The sequence below is a fragment of the Apium graveolens genome, chromosome 6 (genome assembly GCF_009905375.1).
Source record: "Apium graveolens cultivar Ventura chromosome 6, ASM990537v1, whole genome shotgun sequence".
Taxonomy (NCBI): domain Eukaryota; kingdom Viridiplantae; phylum Streptophyta; class Magnoliopsida; order Apiales; family Apiaceae; genus Apium; species Apium graveolens.
The window spans coordinates 264,236,332-264,258,892 of record NC_133652.1 but is presented as its reverse complement, the minus strand read 5'-3'; the positions used below and the strand labels follow the sequence as shown (position 1 = coordinate 264,258,892).

Here is a 22,561-nt window from a genome sequence, read left to right as displayed (position 1 = left end):
AAGAGAACAGTGATGTGTTTGTTTGGACAGCAGCTGATATGCCTGGGATAGACCCGAACCTTATAACTCATAGATTGAACGTTGACGTAACTCGAAAGGTTGTGAAATAAAAGAAGAGAACTTACGCCCCTGATAGGCTGGAAGCCATTAAGCAGGAGGTCGAGAAGCTTTTAGAAGTTGGTTTTATTGAGGAAGTACAATTCTCTTAGTGGTTGGAAAACCCCGTAATGGTTAAGAAGGCCAATGGGAAGTGGAGGATGTGCATTGACATCACTGGCTTGAATGATGCTTGTCCCAAGGATTGATACCCTGATCGATGTCAGTGCCGGACACGAGATGTTAAGCTTTATGGATGGTTTTAGCGGTTATAATCAGATTAAAATGCACAAAGATGGCACCTCCAAGGTATCTTTCATAACTGACTTTGGTGTATTTTGTTATCTTGTTATGGCTTTTGGGCTTAAGGATGCAGGAGCTACTTACCAAAGATTGGTAAACAAGATATTTGCCCATCTAATTGGGAAGACCATGGAGTCTATGTCGATGACATGTTAGTCAAAAGCCTAAGCAAGGCCAATCATATTAGTAACCTCAGAGAGGCATTTGAAGTGTTGAGGCACCACAAGATGATGTTAAACCCAGCCAAGTGTGCTTTTGGCGTTGGGTCTGGAAAATTTTTGGGTCACATGGTCTCTAAGAGGGGAATAGAGGCCAACCCCAAAAAGATCAAAGCCATCCTAGACATAGAGCCACCACGCTCCATCAAGGACGTTCAGAAGCTGACAGAAAGAATCGCAGCTCTAGGGAGGTTCATCTCCATGTCTGGAGATAAATGTCTACCCTTTTTCAAAACTCTTAAGAAGGTGAAGGACTTTGAATGGACAGCTGAGAGCCAAGAGGCATTTGAACAACTAGAGAAGTACATGACTGAAGCCCCGTTGTTGGCCAAACCAAGTCCGGAGAACACTCTTTATTTGTAACTTGCGGTACCTGAACAAGCCGTGAGTGCAGTCCTTGTGAAGGAAGATCGGAAGCTCCAGAAGCCTGTATACTATGTAAACAAGGTGCTCCATGGAGCAGAGTTGAATTATTCCACCACGGAGAAGTTCGTGCTTGCTCTCATCACAGCCTCGAGGAAGTTGAGACCATACTTCCAGGCTCACAAGATCGAAGTCCTGACAGACCCTTGAGGAACGTTCTTCATAGCCCGAAGGCCAGTGGAAGGCTTATCAAGTGGGAAATTGAATTAGGAGAATTTGTTATCAAGTACAAGCCTCAAATGGCCATCAAGGCTCAAACCTTAGCAGACTTCATGGTCGAATGCACCATTAACGACCAAGAAGTCGGGGGCAAGAGATAGTAATCCCGGAAGGAGGAGAGAAGGAGAAGGATGAAGAAACAACCTTGAAAGAGTACTGGGTTCTCCATTTTGACAGAGCGTCCAAATCAAAATCTAGTGGTGCAAGCCTAGTCTTGCAAAGCCCTAATGGGTTTATGATTGAGTATGCTTTGAAGTTGGATTTCCCAACTCCGAACAACGAAGCAAAATATGAAGCATTGATAGCTGGCTTAGGCTTGGCTAGATCCATAAGGGCCAAAAACCTGAAGGTCTATGGAGACTCAAGACTTGTAGTTGCTCAAGTTAATGGAAAGTTTGAGGCCAAGGATGATACTATGGCCAAGTACCTGAGAATCATAAAGGGAATACTGACTCAATTTAATGAATGGTATGCCAAACATGTTCCGAGAAAGGAGAACACTACGGCGGATGCCTTGTCTCAGTTCGCCTCATCTTAAATCGAGAATTATCCGAGAAGTATCTACTTCCAGGTCTTGAAGACCCTTACTATTCATGTTATAAATCTTATAGCACCGGTTGGTGTGACAAGCTGTTGGATAAACCCAATCAAGACCCACTTAGAGACTGGTTGGCTGCCCGACGATTCCCAGGAGGCACGCAAGCGGTTGGTTAGAGCATTGCGATACTCATTGATTGGAGGCCTTCTTTACAAAAGGTCCTTTAATATTCCGTACCTGAAGTGCTTGAGACCTCTTGAAGCAGAGGAGGCACTTAAGGAAGCCCATAAAGGGATTTGTGGACAACACTTGGGGTATGGCTCTCACTCACAAGATAACTCGATTAGGATTCTACTTGCCAACTATGCTAGCTGATGCAAAGGCTTACGTGAAGAAATGTGACAGATGCCAGAGGCACGCTCCAATAATACGACAACCCCCAGAGAGGCAAACATCTATTAGCACACCCATCCCTTTTGCAATGTGGGGAATGGACATACTTGGATCATTTCCTATAGCATCGGGACAGAGCAAGTTTATTGTGATAGCCATAGACTACTTTACGAAGTGGATTGAGGCTAAAGCACTGGCCAAGATAACCACGAAGCAAATTGCCCAATTCTTCTAGGAGAATGTGATATGACGATATGGAATCCCACGCATCCTTGTCACGGATAATGGGAAACAATTTGATAATGCAGAATTTTAGAGAGTATTGCGATGATAACAACATAGAACTCCGCTTCACCTCGGTTGCACACCCACAGGAAAATGGGAAAGCGGAAGTTGCTAACAGAATCATCCTTGATGGACTTAAGAAGAGGGTTGAACGCTCGAGAAACACTTGGGTGGATGAGTTACTGGCTATACTATGGGCATATCGTACCACCTGTAAAGTGACAACTGAAGCTACCCCGTCCATGCTGGCTTACGGAGCCGAGGCAGTAGTTCCCCTTGAGATCACTCAAAGATCCACTATGATCGAAGTTTACGAGCCAGAGACCAACGAAGAAGGCATGAGGCTCGCTCTCGATCTCATTGACGAGGTCAAGGATGAGGCCAACGCCGCAATGTAGAGCATCAATGTAGAGCGTCCCTCTATTACAATATAAGGGTTAAAGAAAGGTTCTTTCAACAGGGAGATTTGGTTCTGAGGAAGATTGAAGCATCAGGAGTAGGGGAGAGAGGAAAGTTAACCCCTAACTGGGAAGAACCTTATAAGGTCAGGAAGGCATTGTGACGAGGATCTTACAAGTTAAAGACCCTGAATGGTGATGAAGTGCCTCGCACTTGGCATGCTTCAAACCTGAAGGTTAATTATGTTTAGGACATTCACTACATGTTCCTAGTATTTAGTATTAAGTTTATAAATAAGGTCGATAAAACCATCTTATGTGAGGGTTGAACCCATTTCTTAGAGATATTATCTATTTATGCAAGTTTATTTCTATCATCTTGTCTATCAATTTATTTAAGTATGAGCATCTAAAGAATGCAATTCTCGAAGGATCGAATGCCGAAAATAAAAGACAAGTATGAAATGGAACTAAACGAGTTGCATAGATAAGGATCTCGAAGGATTATAAGGATCTCGAAGGATCATAATTTAAAGTCCCGAACGACCAATAAGGTTCGAATAAATAAGTTCTGAAAATAAAAGCCACATACGGTAATCATGCAAGGCCACAACATTCACTCATCTGAAGAATCCTCCCCTTCTCGATCCGAGCCTTCCTCAGAAGAAGAACCGATGCTCCCTGGAATCGGCTCCATCATCTTCCCACGAAGGGTTGCTCCGGAGTTAGGGCTACCCGAGGGGGCCTTACCTTTAGAACCGGAACCCCCGTGACTAGAACTCGATTGAGACCTCATACGAGGAGTCGAGGGCACAGATCTGGAAGCTTGTCCGGATGGATCCATAACAGGTAGCTTCCAGGGGCAAGATTAAAGACTTGGATCGACCACATTCGGCCATACGCCCTGAGCATCTTTGATTCCCCTCTTTCAACCTATGGCCAGGTTAATAGGGCGCATCTCATCATCATGCTCGTCCATCATTTTGGTGAACCTAGAGGATTTGTGATAAGCTCCCTTGAGGTCTTTCCATTCCTTATTCCTCTTCTTCTCCGAACTGGCATATTTCCTCTCCAGGATAGCGAGCTTACCCTTTACTTCATGAGCTTTGGACTCCCACTCCCCCGCGGAGATAGCCATTTTGTTCATGGAAGTCTGTAGTACAGCATAGTCACCTCTCATCATAACAGCCTGAGTGGAGGACGCCGCGAAGTAGGCATTGGCATGACAAAGAAAATATGAGTATAGTTATAAAAAGTTTAAGTATGAAGGGCCGAGTCCCCAAGGAGTGATTACTATATTGTTTTTCAAATTCTAAGGAAAAATGTACTTAAATGAAATTCATACACGAAGAAGTATACCTGGAACAAGGCATGAGCCCCCAGCATCTCGGCCTCGAGGAGCTTCTCACTAGAAGAGACAAGTAGGAGGTCAGTAGGATTAACACAATTCTTCGACCACTCAAGGGCAAGTCTTGGACTGCTGAACACGGAGTCATCGGTGGATATACCCCATCCTGGTTCAAAGGGGGTCCTCGCATTCCCATCAAATTCTTTAGTCCTCTTCTGACCAGATCTCGATGCCTCAATGAAGGCAGGAATCTTAGGAATATGGTTGGCCTTCTTAGCTGCATCTCTGGCCATCCTTCCTATAATAGCATCGCTCGTCTTTGTTATGGCATCGAGAGCCTCATCAGCTGAAACAAGAAGGAAAGAAAACATATATAAGAATAAACTTGCATAAAGTAAGGGGAAACAAAGATAAATACCCTCTATAGAGAGGCAGCTAAGGCTAGTTGCTTACTACGGAAAGGAAGATGCCCCACAACAAGCTTGGCTTATGTTACGAACTCCCAATAAGGGATTCTTCTATCGTCATCAATGAGGAGATCTCGGGCTAGAAGCTCGGCATCCGAAAGGTTGAGAATGAAATGAGAACTATCAATCGGGCTGCTAAAGTCTCATTTGAAGTATGCCCCCCAATCTCTATCCTTCCACTCAATGACTACAAACTTCTTGTTCCACTTGTGGTTTGAGTCATTAAGAGAACTGGTGTTCACCATATGAGGAACATGAGCTCTGTGTTGTATCACGAACCAACCAGGTCGATTCAAAGGAAAAGCCTTCATCATAAAAATACTACGAAACATCGTCACACTCAAGGGGATGCCTAAGTCATGATATCTCACTATAAGCAGAATACTGAAAGACCACCCGTTGGGGTAAAGTTGGCACGGATGAATCTTGAGTTCAGCTAGAAGCCTCGGAATGATAGGGTGCAGCGGAAACCGTAGCCCGGACTTAAGGGCCGCTTTGAACACAAATAGCCTTTGGTGACAGAGGTTACAAGCCTTCTCACTTGGCTTAGCCTTACGAATCTTTAAGCAGTCGGGCCAGGAGTAAGCCGACTTAATCTCCTCGACATCCTTCTCACGGAGCATACTTCTGTGATAAAACGCATCGGAATGGACGATACTAGGGTACTCGTCCGCCCTCTCGTCTAACATACTCTTCAGGCTATTTGAACAACGGTTAATAGAGAAGGGGGATACAAGAGTTATACCTTGGAGGGAGCGAATAGTGGCCCTCTTAAGCAGAGCTTCCTTCTGGGAAAAAGAGGACTTGCTAGGACCTTGTGCGCTAGACATTCTTGAAGAGCTTGAAGAAAGATAAAAGCTTGAGAGAATTTGAGAATTTGAGAAGTTGAGAATTGAAAGTGTGAATGAAAATGAGCACTTCTCATCTTCTTTTATAGGAAAAGGGTCACCTGCTACATCAGGTCGTAAGTCTGCCTGGTTCGCGCTAGCAGGTACCACATTAAAAGAACACCGAAAATGGTGGAGGGGGATGATCAAAGGGCAAGAAAGAACGACATAATAAACAAAAAAAGCGGTACAAGATATCGCTTATCGTATCAATCCTCCGAAAAAAGCCCGGCTGAAACTAAATACAAGTCATTAGTCTTAACTAAAGGACGATTATGTTGATCATCATGATTAAAAATACTAGTAAAGATTAAGACAAGATTAGCTTTTCAGCTGAACTTACGAGTACGAGAACAGAACGTTCTCCTTCTGACGGATCAGACTACCCTGCAGGAGACTCTCAAGGTCCATTAAGACCACTCCCGGCCGACTAGCCCACAAGTTGGGGCCTTTTGGTAGACCAGGAGCCTACGTATTAGAGCCATAACGGCCACAACTTGTATCCGGAGTAACCCTGGCCGACCAGCCCACAAGTTGGGGCCTTTTGGCCTACCAGGAGCCTCCGTATTAGAGCCATGACGACCACAACTTGCATCCGGAGTAGCCCCGGCCGACCAACCCATAAGTGGGGGCCTTTTGGCCTACCAGGAGCCTCTGTATTAGAGCCATGACGGCCACAACTTGCATCCGGAGAAGCCCCGGCTGACCAGCCCACAAGTTGAGGCTTTTTGGCCTACCAGGAGCCTACGTATTAGAGCCATGACGGCCACAACTTGCATCCGGAGTAGTCTCGGCCGACCAGCCCACAAGTTGGGTCTTTTGGCCTACTAGAAGCCTCTGTATTAGAGCCATGACGAGCACAACTTGCATCCGGAATAGCCGCGGCTGACCTGCCCACAAGTTGGGGCTTTTGGTTTACCAGGAGCCTCCGTATTAGAGCCATGACGGTCACAACTTGCATCCAGAGTAGCCCCGGCCGACCAACCCACAAGTTGGGGCCTTTTGGCCTACCAGAAGCATCTGTATTAGAGCCATAACGACCACAACTTGCATTCGGAGTAGCCCCGGCCGCCCAGCCCACAAGTTGGGGCCTTTTGGCCTACTAGGACCCTACGTAGCAGAGCCATGACGGCCATAACTTTCCTCCGTAGTGGCCTTGGCCTACCAGCCAACAAATTGAGGCCTTTTGGCCTATCAGAAGCTCCTGAAGGAGAGCCCTGAGGCCTTCAAAAGTTGTTCCTGAGGCCCTCTTGATAGGCCCTTCAGAAATTTCTCGAAAAGGATAACTCTCAGCAAAACCAAGTTTCGTGAAGACTAGAACATCCGCGTGAACGAGTTTGTTGAAGTGCATAACATCCTACAAAGGAGGTTTGGACAAGTTCAATTAAGTATAAGACTTTCTATAAGAACAAGTTCAATAGAACACATAACGTTTAGCAAGAACGAGTAGAGAACGTCTATTAGGATGAGTACAGAACGTTCACTAAAACATCCATAGCAGAGCCTTGAGGAACTCAAAGGCAACCATGAAATTAATTCCATGGACAACCAAGAGCAACAAGGGAATGGCAAGGTAAGTAGAAGATTTGAACTCTGAGTGAGAGATTCAAAAAAAATAGGGGCAGGCACCCCTGGACACCACGGAGCAGGAGGACCTGCTCCAGGCCGACCAGGAGGTGGCTGACCAGGAGGTTCTCCTCCAAGTGGCCGAGTAGCCCATATTTGAAGGAATGAGGCCGAGAAGAGCCTCCTGCAGAAGGATATTCTGCTCGACCTCGGTGACCCCCTTCGAAAATTTTCAAAAATTTTGGGAAAAAATGGAAAAATCATAAAAAAATTTGGAAATTTTTAAATTTTCAGGATTTTGGGATTAAGCCCAGATTAGGGCCGATTAGTGAAACTAAGCCCAGATTTGGGCCGATTAGTGAATATTAAGCGTAATTAACCCAAATTAGGGGGATATGGTGATTTATATGACGAAATTAGCCCGGATTAGGGTCGTTTAACCCATTCACTCTTATAATTAGTGTGAATTAGGGATAATTAGTGTCTCATGCATACTGATTAGTCTTGATTAGCCCGATTAGGGCGGATTAGCTCGATTAAGGCCAATTAGTGCATTCTAGCTTAAAATTAGGCTCTTTTAAGACTAATTAGCAGCTTGTACGTGGAAATTAGCCCCGATTAGGGCCATTTAGCAGCTTTCACCCTATAATTAACCTTGACGAAGGTTAAGGGGTGTTAAACGCTTTTTTTTGCCCTAGATAGGGCCATGTAGTGTTAAACACTATCCAAATAGCATGTGCAAAGGCCTTAAGTGTGTATACTCGCACTAGCAAGTCGTTGTAAATGTTTGGGTTGCTCCATACTTTACGATAAAATGACGATACCCATGAAGGACCGATACCCGAGAAGGGCCAACACCCATGAAGTGCCGACACCCGTGAAGGGCCGACACCCGTGAAGGGCCGATACCCGGGAAGGGCCGAAAGTACCCTGAGTCGCGATTAGACCATTATAACTTCCATGAAAACTCGAGCAGTATTCACGGAAGTTAGGGGCAAATGATATGGATAGAAAATACATCCTAAAGACATATTAAATATCGCATTAAATACACTTGGGCTTCTTATCTTAAGTCCAGCACAGACCTATTGGGTCCGAACTCATAGCAGACTCAAGACGGCCTATGTAGAAAAGGCCCATCAGCTGAGGTCGTCAAGGTCTACAAACACAAGTTGTTCACGGACTAGGCCCAATACGGCTGAAAGGGCAGAGACATTTGTTCTAAACGGACTCAAAGTCCTACAAAGAAGGTTCTAGAGTTCCTTCCTTTATAGGATTCCTAATTACCATCTAAGTTGGAGACTTGTCCACCATGTCTCCCAACAGAAGTCTAACCCTAGACTCGCCTCTATATAAAGGGCTCCACCCCTCAACCTAGAACTACGTTTTTGGCTTGATCCTCTACAATACAGAGATACGTAGGCATCTTGCAAGGATCGATAGTCCCGAACGCAAGAGCAGCCATTAAAGCTCGAATCTCACCAACCCTAGCATTAAATACTAACACACTCAGGTGTTTATTCCACAGCAATAATGGTATAAAAATACGTAATAACTCATGAAGTATAAAAAATACAACATAAATTGAAAATATTAACACATATATAATTGTAAAAATAAATATTATTGGCATGTGTATTAAATAAAAATATTACTATATTTATATTATTAGTACATTGTTAGGAACTCAGGAAGTACTGCTAGTAGGGATGAGTGTCGTTCGGTTTTGTTCGGTTTCGGCCAGAAATCAAACAGTAACCAAAGTATTCAAATTTGAAAACCAAAACCGAACCGAACATCTTTGGTGCGGTTTCAGTTTTTAGTTGCGGTTTCGGTGTGTGGTGGTGTGATTTCGGTTTTAAAATCAAATCGAAAAAAATATTACACATCAACTAGCTCGACGACAATCATTAAAGGTTAGATGATTTCAACATCATCTTAAGCCGGCTTATTGTAGCATCTGGGAAATATTGTGTAATTATTTTTATCAATAAATAATTATTACGTGAGTATTATGTGATTTTTGATGAATTATCTGATGATTGGTGTTGATATTTGAATGTTTATATATGATAAAATTTGAGTATATTTATTTTATTATGTCCAGAATAAAATATAGATGATTGTGATATTTTCTGGTAATTTTTGGAATGTTATATGATTTTATATTGATTTATGAATTTAATAATTATTTCCTGAATAATTACAAAAATGTTTTATAAAGCCGGGAATTATCCAACCTCGACCGTTTTTACATTTTTACAACTTGAAACTTTTCCGAAAACTCCTTCCTAACCGAATCTGGTAATTTCGGACATTCTTCGTGTTTTGACTTTTTCGATCCGGATTACGGTTTGACCCGTACACGTCCCGACATACAATTTTTGATACGATAATTATTTTGATAAAGCAACAAAACTCGTATTCCCAAAAGACGGGATAATCTTACATTATTTTCGTATAAAGTGTTTTATAAGAAGCCCGGTTGGTATAATTATCCAATACGCGTACCAAATCAGATCGTTTTTACAGTTACTTAGCGGCTAAGTAACTAATTTATTGATCCAAAATGATCAAACACGAACCAATATTTCATAAATATAAATAGTCCTTTTATTATTTCATTTTATTCGTATAATAATAATTAATCTGTAGAAATCGATAAAATACAGGGAAAACCCTAAAAACACCGCGTTCTTGATTATCAAACTCACAAATGAAGGCGTTATCGAACTCCGATTTGGGCGTGTAAGTAGTTGAATCGAAGCTTGTAAAAATTACTTTCGAAATCTACAATCAATTTTAGTGCAGATTTAGCAGGTATCAAATTATTAAATTTTAAAAATTCGAAATTATATGATTTAAAATATGACTTTTTGCAAACGTGAGTATCTGATTGTTTTGATGATTCCATGTTGTAGAGCATGTTTTTATGGTCAATTTCATATATTATACTTCAAAAATAGAGTTCAATAACATATAGTAATTGAGCTTTGATTTTCTGAAAATTCGAAATTAGGGTTCTTGGTATTCTTGAGTTGAAATTTGGGGCTTTTTGATTTACGAATCGTTTGATGGTTTTGATTCTTAGATAAGCTTTATCGTTGAATTTGCAATTGAATGGTATATAGAATTGATGAATATAACCCCCGGAATGGTATAAACGAGTTCTTGAATTTTTTGGTTTTTACTTTTCGATTTTCTGGGTTGTACACTGATTGTTTGTTGATGTGGTTAGTGTTATTAGATTATATGAAATCCCAGCTTTATGTTCATATGTAAATCGTTGTGATTCGTTAAGAAAGGAAGCAAATCGTCGTGTCACCGGAAAAGCTCGAATTCGTCGGCTTCAATGGCTTCCAGGCCGACTTTTTTTTTGAATTTTCGGCGTCGTTTAACGACGATATAATGATAGTAAGACAGCTGGGAAGAATAGCGACGAAAACCAACTAGAAATCGATTGGAAACGAAGTGTTTGGGGGGGTTTTGGGACTCACCGGAACCGGCGACGTCGCCGGAGATTTCCCAGATTCCGGCCGGCGTCCGACCCGGTCCGGGGAGTTCTTCAAGACCTGGTTTTTGACTTGGAAAATACCCGGGTTTAATCCTGTTTTCCCAATTCAATTTATGAAAATGTGTTTCTGGATTTGTATTTTTACAAATAAATGAAAATTTTATTATTAATTTAAAAAAATTGATTTTAAAATTCAAAATTCATAGTTTATTTTTGAAAATTATTTTTAATTCCATAATAAATCATAATTAATTAATTAATTGATTTTAGTTGATAATTAATTATTTAGTTAGTCAATTAATTTAAATGTTAATTGATTAATTAATTTATTTAGTTATTAATTAATTTTATTTGATTATTTAATTGGATTTAATTATTTATTTTGATTTAAAAATTCCAAAAAATAGTTTCGGGCTTTAAAATATTATTTTAAATTATTTTCAAGGCTCGATAATTATTATAAAATTATTTTAAAGTCAGATTCGGGTGTTTGAACCCTATTATTTAATTATAAAATGATTCGGAGACCCATTTTAATTCCGAAAAATGTTAAAAAATTCGTATTAAATAGACCGTTCGTCCGTTTAATACGAAACGAACGCCTCTAGACTCAGAAAAATATTATGCTTCTATGAAAAATATTTTCGAGACCTAAATTATTTTGTATCAAAAGGACGTTGGTTTTATGAATCATTCTGAGTCGGTTATTGATCAATAAAATACTCTTTTTGACCCGATTTCAATTCCAAACATATCGAGACCTATCTTTTGACGATTCAACTTATGTGTTACCTGAACTATGTGATTATGTGTTATATGAATAATATGATTACATGCCTATGTGTACATGTTATATGGATAATGAGTCAACGTGTCTTTTAAACGTTATTTGATTAAAAATGATCCTTATCTGTTATTATCATTCGGGTAGACGGTAAGGATAAGCGTATAGATGAGACAATTATATATTGTCAGTTAATTGAATGGTATCTTTTATGATAGATATGCATAGTGCGAGCCATTCAAGGCCATACAGAGATTGTAAAAGTAGTATGATTACGTGTAGTAATGAAATGAGTGGATTCAGAATAGAGATAAGCCTGAAATGGTGAATGATAAGAAAGGTCAAGTAGCCTTTCAATGGAAATACAGATACATCAGGACTGAGTGACATGGCTGATAGTTAAAGATCAGAGGGTTATCAATTGAGGCAAGTATTCTTAAACTTTCTTCTAAAATACTGCAAATATTTTTTCATTCATATTCTAAGTTCAGAATAGTTAAATGTTTTTATATTTCGCTGCAATTACTCTTATTTATGCAACTACCTCTTTGATCTTGTTCCTTGATTATCGATTGATCTCTTAAGCAAATATCTATTGTTCCGGTTTATTTGCGAACCCTGAATCAGGATTTTTAAAATCAAAGTGATTTGACTTCAAAATACTCTACGGACTGGATGGTTACGATGAGGGCCAAGAATGACCTGGACCCTAAGGGTCAGGGATGGCTGGACCCTTGATTATTAGGCCATAGTGCCTGGGTACCCTATATGTTGGTGGATCTATACAGTTGGGTATAGATCTGTGCTATATCCTGACTGATCAGCAGGTTATAGTGCATATGTTGGTTTCTAGTGTCCAGTATAATTTATTGTTGATCGCCATTAACGGCATTCCTTCTTAGAAATTTTATGATTGCCAAAAACAAACAAAGATTTGATTCAAGAAATGAATCAGTGAAACGTTTACTGTTCTTTTACAGAAAAATGTGATTTATGTTTAAAGGCCAATAAGGGCCGATATTTTATTCGCTCAACTTTTTTAAATAAATAAAGTGTTTTGAAATCATTTAAAGACTATTTCCAGAAGTTTCTTTGATCTAATACCTGGAAACCAATTGTGATACTTGATGGGCATTTTTGGCTCACTCTTGATTTGTGAATTCTTATTTCTTTCAGTATCAAATGAGGACAAGAGTGAATAACTTTTAATAGACATCAAAAGTGGAGAGATTCCAGCTGAAGAAATTTGGAGGTGTCAGAATGAATAATATGAGAAAGTTAGTAAAGAGGTAATGAAATTGTATTTAGTTATTGTAATTTTAGAAGGTTAGATTCTTGTTTCATACCATAACATGTAAGCGATCCGGAATAATGAGGGGTTATCTGTATATTTGTTTTAATATACAGGTTTATATTATTTAAAGTTGTTTAGTGACACCCAATCCTGACCCCGGATTTGGGGATATTACAGTTGGCATCAGAGCCACGGGTTATTGGTCCCTGAAATAAGAATAAGTGGAAGTAAGATAGGATTGACAAGTCATATAAGATAAGAAAGACCCTAAGTATACTCATTTTGAGTTCGAGTTGAGTGTGAATTAAGATTAGCGGATCCGATATGGATTAGTAAGATAGGATATTGTTAAGATAATTGGAAGGCGAGTATATTGACACTATTAATATATCGAGTTCCTAGATCCTATGGTTGCTAAGAGTCGATAGCTCGATGAAGAATGGGTAAATTACCTTGTTTTCATATAGTTTTAAAGGGAAACGCGATTGAATTCTGTGAGAAGTTTGTATAAGGGAAGATAGGAAAGTTCTTGTATGAGCCAACTTAGAATTGCGTAATAGGATAAGCTCCAGGCGGAAGGCAACGCGTTAATTGAAGCTAACAAAGGGCCAACGTCGTAAGTCTAAAGGCATCACGGTGGTGAGAAGCTTCTTTTTGGGAGCCGCGTAATGATCGACATATCGACCTTATTAGTCATATTTAAGGTTAACAAGAAGATACGACTTTATGTATGGACAGAATATTGAGTTGCTTCAATCGGTTGTAACTACGCTATCAAGGACGATGATGAAAATGTCAAAGATAGTACCAGATGTCAGCATTGGAGTTAGAGTTACGAATGAAGTATTATACAGCGGTAAATGAAGTTCTCAGTGACATATCGACTCGAAAAAAAAGTGCAAACCTTGTCGAATAATATCAACAATCGAATCAACGTGCGGAAATGTTATTTATCCAATTTATAGAATTATTTAAGTTTAAACAGGTTCGTTGACCCAAGAAAAGCCCGAGGATGATCGAAGAAGATGAAGGAATCTCCCAGATGATTGAAGAAGAATAATATTTCTATTGACGGAGTCAAGGCATTGCAGGATTAATGGTTACACTACGCAACATAGAAGAAATTAGAGATTATGATTATAAATTCCGAAAGAACGCGATTATGGTCGAACTACTAAAATATCAAACATGGAAGCATGACGCTAAAAATATGAAACCTACATGGCAAGGATGAAGCAAGAAGTGATAACGGCAAATCTAATAAGAAGATAATTATGCTCCAACTGTGAAAAAGTTAAAGATATTTCCAGAAGATATTCCGATCATCTGACGTGGATCTGGAATCTGTTACTCGAACGAGCCCTGAAAGTATGCATCAGTAAAACGTAAATGGCGACCAATGGTGTCATTCTTTTCTACGACTGTGTATACTCTTCTTGATTCTTGAATACGTGTGAGCTTCTCTCAGTAATATATATATGAGGTAAAAAGGAATGAAAATTTATTTTATCCCTTTCAAATTATTTCTCTTCTCAGAATATTTCTTTTTACTCGAGACAAGCAGTGTTATGATGTGACACTTTGTCGAAATGACGAAGAGTCTGGTGGGACGCCACCTAATCATGTGTTGTATGCCATATAGTATGAAAGACTGGCCATCTTGAGTACGAATATGGTTGTCTCATTCATATCTAAATCATCATTCACTATTTCCTCTTTGATTGTGACTTATTGATTTATGGATCCTTCTGCTTGTTTCCTTGTATTCTTATTCTTTACAAAAGTTTTCCAATCAGAATCATATACATAAATTCTCTTCTTGTGTAAGGTCTATTCTTTGAGCGTTCTAAAAGAAGTAAAATGACCTCGTGTAGCAGATGGAATTACTGGTTGAGTATAAAGATGATTGCAAGCCAATAAATGGTGGACATATGCAAATCATTATGCCAATAACGCGGTTGTCATGACGATATCAAATCAGAAGCGGAAATCTGTATACGCGATACATTTCAAGTCTGAGATTTTGGCGTGAATTGAAGTAACCAGCGAACTATATGAAATAAATTACCTAGAAAAATAAGAAAGTAAAGTTACGTACACCAGGCGAGGCAAATGATTGACGGGACAACAGAAGTAGATGAAGGAATTCTTAATAATAACCCGATAGTCGATTAGTACATTTTGAAGATGAAGCGTACCTCAATTATGTGGAAGATACTTGTCATAAAGATTCAAGATCGAAGAAATTCTAGATACAGATAAATTTTGAGCGTGTTCTTCAAAGAATTGTTAGAATGTTCAACTCAAGTAAGTGCGTTATGGTAAATTGAAGTAATATTACGTCAAATCTTTTAAGAAGTAACACTTTAAAACCAAGTGAGTTTTTATTGAATATAATATTGGTTGAGACCATGTGTTGATTATCAGAAATTAGACAAGTTAACTAATGAAAGAAGCGTATATTCTCAAGGGTAGAGGATTTGTTTGATCGGGTGAAAGATGTAGTATAAGGTCTTAAAAGTATCCATATACATGTATGAGTTGTGGAAAATAAGATTAAAAGATTTCTTTGGGACGAATTTATGAGCATATATATTAATATGAACTGTTAATTAGAGAATTTGAACTGAAAAAAATAAACCAGAAGAATCCTGGAATAAAGTTTTGAGAAGCAGCAGAATAATTTTATATTCATTAGTGGAGTTCCGAGATATTTTGAAAGATTAAATGAAAGGTATGGTTATGGCCCTAGTTTGATAAAAAAAATGTATGATATGTCAGTTAGTAAAGGATGTGGTTATCAACATGTTATGTTTTAAAGTATGGTGAAATGATGACTTCATGGTGGTGAATTGAGTTGGTTGATTGTTAGTGTCGGCTTGAGTCCGACTGGTAGTCCATAATGTAGAGGAGATGCTGCCCAAATTTTTAGAAATACCCTACTTTTAAAGGCAAAAGTATACTTCCGTGTGTTATTAATATTCCTATTGATACTTCAAATGATTGCGATCTCGGTTCTTAAAAGAAGTGGCTGTAGTTGAACTGACTTTATATAATTGTTCTCTGATTTTATTTAGCTAGTCATCACTTGGTTTGATTGATCAATTAAAAGAGTTAATTGGTTAATTTTACCAACTTATAGTCAGTTAGATGGAAATCGATTCCAATTAGATTAAGTCAAATTCTGATGTGATTTTCATATGCGAAGCAAAAGCAATGAGAAATTTGGAGGAAGTAAGGACACCAACAGAATTCAGAAGTTTAGCAGAATTAGCGCAATGTTACTGCAAGCGTGCGAGGCTTTAATTGGATAAATATGTCTTTGCAATAGATAAGAGAATTAAAACGTTATTTTCACATGCGAGTGAAAAGAATGTTTTCAAGAACTCAAGCGTCAAGATAAGAGCCAGGAGAAGGAAGGAAGGAAGAGAATAAAGAAGAGAGGTTGAGTAAAGACGAGATTAGAAACTACGCCAATATGAATGTTGTTAGATGATTACAAAAATTTTATCATCTGTAACAAAGTTTTATTAAAGGATTCAGAAGTATATCAATATAGAATGACAATGTAATAAGAATTATTCTCAAAATACCGGAGAACTCGTGAATACAAGTATTTGATATAAGCTGACAATGTTAGCATATTAACTAAAGAATGAGATGTCTTGATTATGCAGTAAAGACGATATATAGCGGGTATAGACCTCAACAATTTGAAACATATCTTCAATGCGAAGAAGCCAAAGATGTGACAGAGAAGAGTTGGAGTGGATTAAAAATGAAAGTTGTGCGATTAGTGATTGTGTAAGTAAGGTTAGGGAAGTAGCTGACAATGGGATTTGATAATTCGGTCGACAAGAATTCAAATAATTATGGAAAGCTTTTATTCCAGTATTAACCACAGAATGGCTTATCTAGTAATAACCAAATCGGTACAATTAGAAAGAAGAAATTTCTTAAGTTAAAAAGAGACAATGAGTCATGAGGATAGAGAACTTGACTAGAAAGGAACGTGGAATCAAAAGGATGATAAAGAAATTTTATAGGATCGTCCAGAATATAAATAAGTTATGAACATCAGGGTGCAAAAGCTAACATAAGGAATGGAGTGAAACGCCTGTATTTGGAGATAAGAAGTTCATTCTATGACTACGATCAGATATGGAAATTTAAACGAAGGTATTGACATGACATAAGAATGGATATAGAGGGACATGTAAGTAAATGTCATATTTATTGAAGAATCAAAGCCAACATCAGAAGGTGAGTCTATTAGCGTAACCTTTTCAAAAAAAATGAGTATAGCTCGTTAAGGAACGATATAGAGAATCACCTGAAAACTAGAGATGAAGCAAGCGTTATTTAAATTATTCGGGATATGTTAACCAAACCTAACCATTCTTTTATTAATAAATACTTTACCTATGGAATAAGTTGATATTGCTACAAGGAGATTGTGGTGCGCTATCAAATTCAAGTATGGATTGGAATTGATCGATATTATTAATCTTTTTGGACAGAAGTAAAGTGAAGAATTTGATGAAACATTTGTAAGTTGGGATATGAAATACATCCCAGGAATACGGTTAAGTATCGAAGGCTAAAAGAAATACCTAGTGACCAGAGATGAAAAGAAAATGGGAAAAAGTGTCAAATGAATCATTATTGATAGGTTATTCCAAACCTAGACATTCTCTTTTATTAATGAATAGCTTGTCCAATAAGTGGGTTAGTTGCGGCTTGAGGAAATGGTGATACGTCATCAGATCCAAGAATTGAGGGTAAATGATCAACACTATTTGACTGAAGATTTGCCAGAAAAATTTGGATACGGTGAATTATGTCGAATCAGAATAGTATATACCACTCCTAAATGAACGAACATTATGTATGGCAAAGCTAAAAGGTAGGAATTTGGCTAAACATCGATAACTCAAGGGATACAAGTTACTCCGAGAATATGATGCAAGACATAGATGTAAAAGAAGACCTTCTGATATTATGACATAAAGAAAAGAATAAATGTTATATGTGACTAGACGTCAAGAGAGAGCATTGCAGTTAGTTTCGTGTGAGAACTCTTTCGAACCAAAATAAATGATAATGTGGGTTAAAATATGCGGGTGATGCCCCTAGATTAGTAAATTTTCTCTACTCGATTGTGATTCAAAAAAATTAAGGTATGATGATAAGTTTGTGCGTCAATCGTATCCAGTCAAGATTTTCTCGTTAATTTTAACTCTGGAGTAATTTCGAAAATGTTAGAAATCGAATACGATATGGCCTCAGTATATCATTCACAGATGAAGAAGAAGACTACGGGAACGATTAAAGAGCCTTGAATGTAATTGGAAGCGATTACGAACTAGGTTGATTAAACAAAGAGACATGTGGGAATGAAATTCAACAATCAATAATTATTGGAAATGTTCATAAGCACGAATTACTAGGATTAGAAAGAAAAGAAAATTAATATGCGTTGTGCTAGTCCTTTTGGGACAGTAAAAATAAGCAGGATAAGTGTAAGTGAGTCGGCTTCATCGCCACTTGTATAGCAGATTAATAGGGTGTTTATACGAGTATATTCAGGAAAGGTAATCTAGCTACATTATATAGAAGATGGAGATTTGAATTGAGTTATACGAGCAACAAATAGAATATGATGTTAGCGAGAGGCTGTTGAGGAATGATTGATATTGTACGTTAAAGTTATGAAAAGTTGTAAGGTTGAAAGATTCACCTGAGAAAATGAAAGTGAGATACTAGAAAAGTATCAGTAGTATTTTTTAGTGTGATTCTGAGGACAGAATCCTTTTAAGGGGGAAAGGATGTAACATCCGAGAAATATCGTGTAATTATTTTTATCAACAAATAATTATTATGTGAGTATTATGTGATTTTTGATGAATTATCTGATGATTGGTGTTGATATTTGAATGTTTATATATGATAAAATTTGAGTATATTAATTTTATTATGTCCAGAATAAAATATAGATGATTATGATATTTTCTGGTAATTTTTGGAATGTTATATAATTTTATATTGATTTATGAATTTAATAATTATTTCCTGAATAATTACAAAAATGTTTTATAAAGCCGGGAATTGTCCAACCTCGGCCGTTTTTACGTTTTTACAACCCGAGACTCTTCCGAAAACTCCTTCATAACCTAATCTGGTAATTCCGGACATTCTTCGTGTTTTGACTTTTTCGATCGGGATTAAGGTTTGACCCGTACACGTCCCGGCGTACAATTTTTGATACAATCAATGCAACAAAACCCGTATTCCCAAAAGACGGGATAATCTTACATTATTTTCGGATAAAGTGTTTTATAAGAAGCCCGGTTGGGATAATTATCCAATACGCGTACCAAATCAGATCGTTTTTGCAGTTACTTAGCGGCTAAGTAACTAATTTATTGATCCAAAACGATCCAACACGAACCAATATTTCACAAATATAAATAGTCCTTTTATTATTTCATTTTATTCGTATAATCATAATTAATCAGTAGAAATCGATAAAATACAGAGAAAACCCTAAAAACACCGCGTTCTTGTTAATCAAACTCACAAATGAAGGCGTTATCGAACTCCGATTTGGGCGTGTAAGTAGTCGAATCGAAGCTTGTAAAAAGTACTTTCAGAATCTACAATCAATTTCACTGCAAATTTAGCAGGTATCAAATTATTAAATTTTAAAAATTTCAAATTATATGATTTAAAATATGACTTTTTGCAAACATGATTATCTGATTGTTTTGATGATTCCATGTTGTAGAGAATATTTTTCTGGTCAATTTCATATATTATATTTCAAAAATAGAGTTCAATAACATATAGTAATTGAGGTTTGATTTTCTGAAAATTCGAAATTAGGGTTCTTGGTGTTCTTGAGTTGAAATTTGGGGCTTTTTGATTTACGAATCGTTTGATGGTTTTGATTCTTAGATAAGCTTTATCATTGAATTTCCAATTGAATGGTATAAAGAATTGATTAATATAACCCCCGAAATGGTATAAACGAGTTCTTAAATTTTTTGGTTTTTACTTTTCGATTTTCTGGGTTGTACAATGATTGTTTGTTGATGTGGTTAGTGTTATTAGATTATATGAAATCCCAGCTTTATGTTCATATGTAAATCATTGTGATTAGTTAAGAAAGGAAGCAAATCGTCGTGTCACCGGAAAAGCTCGACTTCGTCGGCTTCAATGGCTTCCAGGCCGACTTCTTTTTTGAATTCCCGGCATCGTTTAACGACGATATAATGATAGTAAGACAGCTGGGAAGAATAGCGACGAAAACCAACTAGAAATCAATTGGAAACGAAGTGTTTGGGGGGGGGGTTTGGGATTCACCGGAACCGGCGACGTCGCCGGAAATTTCCCAGATGCCGGCCATCATCCGACCCGGTCCGGGGAGTTCTTCAAGACCCGGTTTTTGACCCGGAAAATACCCGGGTTTAATCCTGTTTTCCCAATTCAATTTAAGAAAATGTGTTTCTGGATTTGTATTTTTACAAATAAATGAAAAATCTATTAATAATTTCATAAAAATTGATTTTAAAATTCATTATTTATTTTTTAAAAATTATTTTTAATTCCATAATAAATCTTAATTAATTAATTAATTAATTTTAGTTGATAATTAATTATTTAATTAGTCAATTAATATAAATGTTAATTGATTAATAAATTTAATTAGTTATTAATTATTTTTAATTGATTATTTAATTGGATTTAATTATTTATTTTGATTTAAAAATTTTGAAAAATAGTTTCGAGTTTTAAAATATTATTTTAAATTATTTTCAAGGCTCGATAATTATTATAAAATTATTTTAAAGTCAGATTAGGGTGTTTGAACCCTATTATTTAATTACAAAATGATTCGCAGACCCGTTTTAATTCCGAAAAATGTTCAAAAATTCGTATTAAATAGACCGTTCGTCCGTTTAATACGAAATGAACGCCTCTAGACTCAAAAAAAAATTATGCTTCTATGAAAAAATATTTTCGAGACCTAAATTATTTTGTATCAAAAGGACGTTGGTTTTATGAATCATTCTGAGTCTGTTATTGATCAATAAAATACTTTTTTTGACTCGATTTCTCCAAACGTATCGAGACCTATCTTTTGACGATTCAACTTATGTGTTACCTGAACTATGTGATTATGTGTTATATGAATAATATGATTACATGCCTATGTGTACGTGTTATGTGGATAATGAGTCAACGTGTCTTAAATGTTATTTGATTAAAAATGATCCTTATCTGTTATTATCGGCCGGGTAGACGATAAGGATAAGCGTATAGATGAGACAATTATATATTGTCAGTTAATTGAATGGTATCTTTTATGATAGATACGCATAGTGCGAGCCATTCAAAGCCAGACAGAGATTCTAAAAGTAAAGTATGATTACATGTAGTAATGAAATGAGTGGATTCAGAATAGAGATAAGCATAAAATGGTGAATGATAAGAAATGTCAAGTAGCCTGTCAATGGAAATACAGATACATCAGGACTGAGTGATATGGCAGATAGTTAAAGATCAGAGGGTTATCAATTGAGGCAAGTATTCCTAAACTTTCTTCTAAAATACTGCAAATATTTCTTCATTCTTATTCTAAGTTCAGAATCGTTAAATGTTTTTATATTTCGCTGCAATTACTCTTATTTATGCAAGTACCTCTTTGATCTTGTTCCTTGATTATCGATTGATCTCTTAAGTAAATACCTATTTTTCCGGGTTATTTCTGAACCCTGAATCAGGATGTTTTGAAATCAAAATGATTTGACATCAAAATACTCTACGGACTGGATGGTTACGATGAGGGCTGGGAATGAGCTGGACCCTAAGGGCCAGTTATGGCTTGACCCTTGATTATTTGGCCATAGTGCCTGGGTACCCTATATGTTGGTGGGTCTATACAGTTGGGTATAGATCTGCGCTATATCCTGACTGATTAGCAGGTTTTAGTGCATATGTTGGTTTCTAGTGTCCAGTATAATTTATTGTTGATCGCCATTAACGGCATTCCTTCTTGGAAAGTTTATGATTGCCAAAAACAAACAAAGATTTGATTCAAGAAATGAATCAGTGAAACGTTCACTGTTCTTTTACAGAAAAAATGTGATTTATGTTTAAAGGCCAATAAGGGCCGATGTTTTATTCGCTCAACTGTTTTAAATAAATATAGTATTTTGAAATCATTTAAAGATTGTTTTCAGAAGTTTCTTTGATCTTATACCTGGAAACCAATTATGATACTTGCTGGGCATTTTTGGCTCACTCTTGCTTTGTGAATTCTTATTTCTTTCAGTATCAAATAAGGACAATAGTGAATAACTTTTAATAGACAGCAAAAGTGGAGAGATTCCAGCTGAAGAAATTTGGAGGTGTCAGAATGAATAATACGAGGAAGTTAGTAAAGAGGTAATGAAATTGTATTTAGTTATTGTAATTTTAGAAGTTTAGATTCTTGTTTCATACCATAACCTATAAGCGATCTGGAATAATGAGGGGTTATTAGTATACTTGTTTTAATATACAGGTTTATATTATTTAAAGTTGTTTAGTGACACCCAATCCTAACTCCGGATTTGGGGATGTTACACTTGCATTCTTAATTTTGTGTACAAGAACAGACATGTCTATAATATGATTAAAGTTTACATACAAATATATAAATTGTACTGCAATATGATTAAGTTATTTGTTAACATGAATTGTATTGCAATATTGATTATTTAGAATGTCATCAACAAACCTGATAGCCGCTGTAATCACAATAAAAAGGTCACACGAATATCC

General features: G+C 37.2%; 1 protein-coding gene across 1 annotated transcript; it reads left to right on the top strand.

Moving 5' to 3' along the window:
- The first annotated feature begins 2,474 nt into the window (after nt 1-2,474).
- LOC141665987 (uncharacterized) lies at nt 2,475-2,873 on the top strand. Its single transcript, XM_074471973.1, has one exon. The coding sequence runs from the start codon at nt 2,475-2,477 to the stop codon at nt 2,871-2,873; it is 399 nt and encodes a 132-aa protein (XP_074328074.1).
- The last annotated feature ends 19,688 nt before the right edge of the window (nt 2,874-22,561 follow it).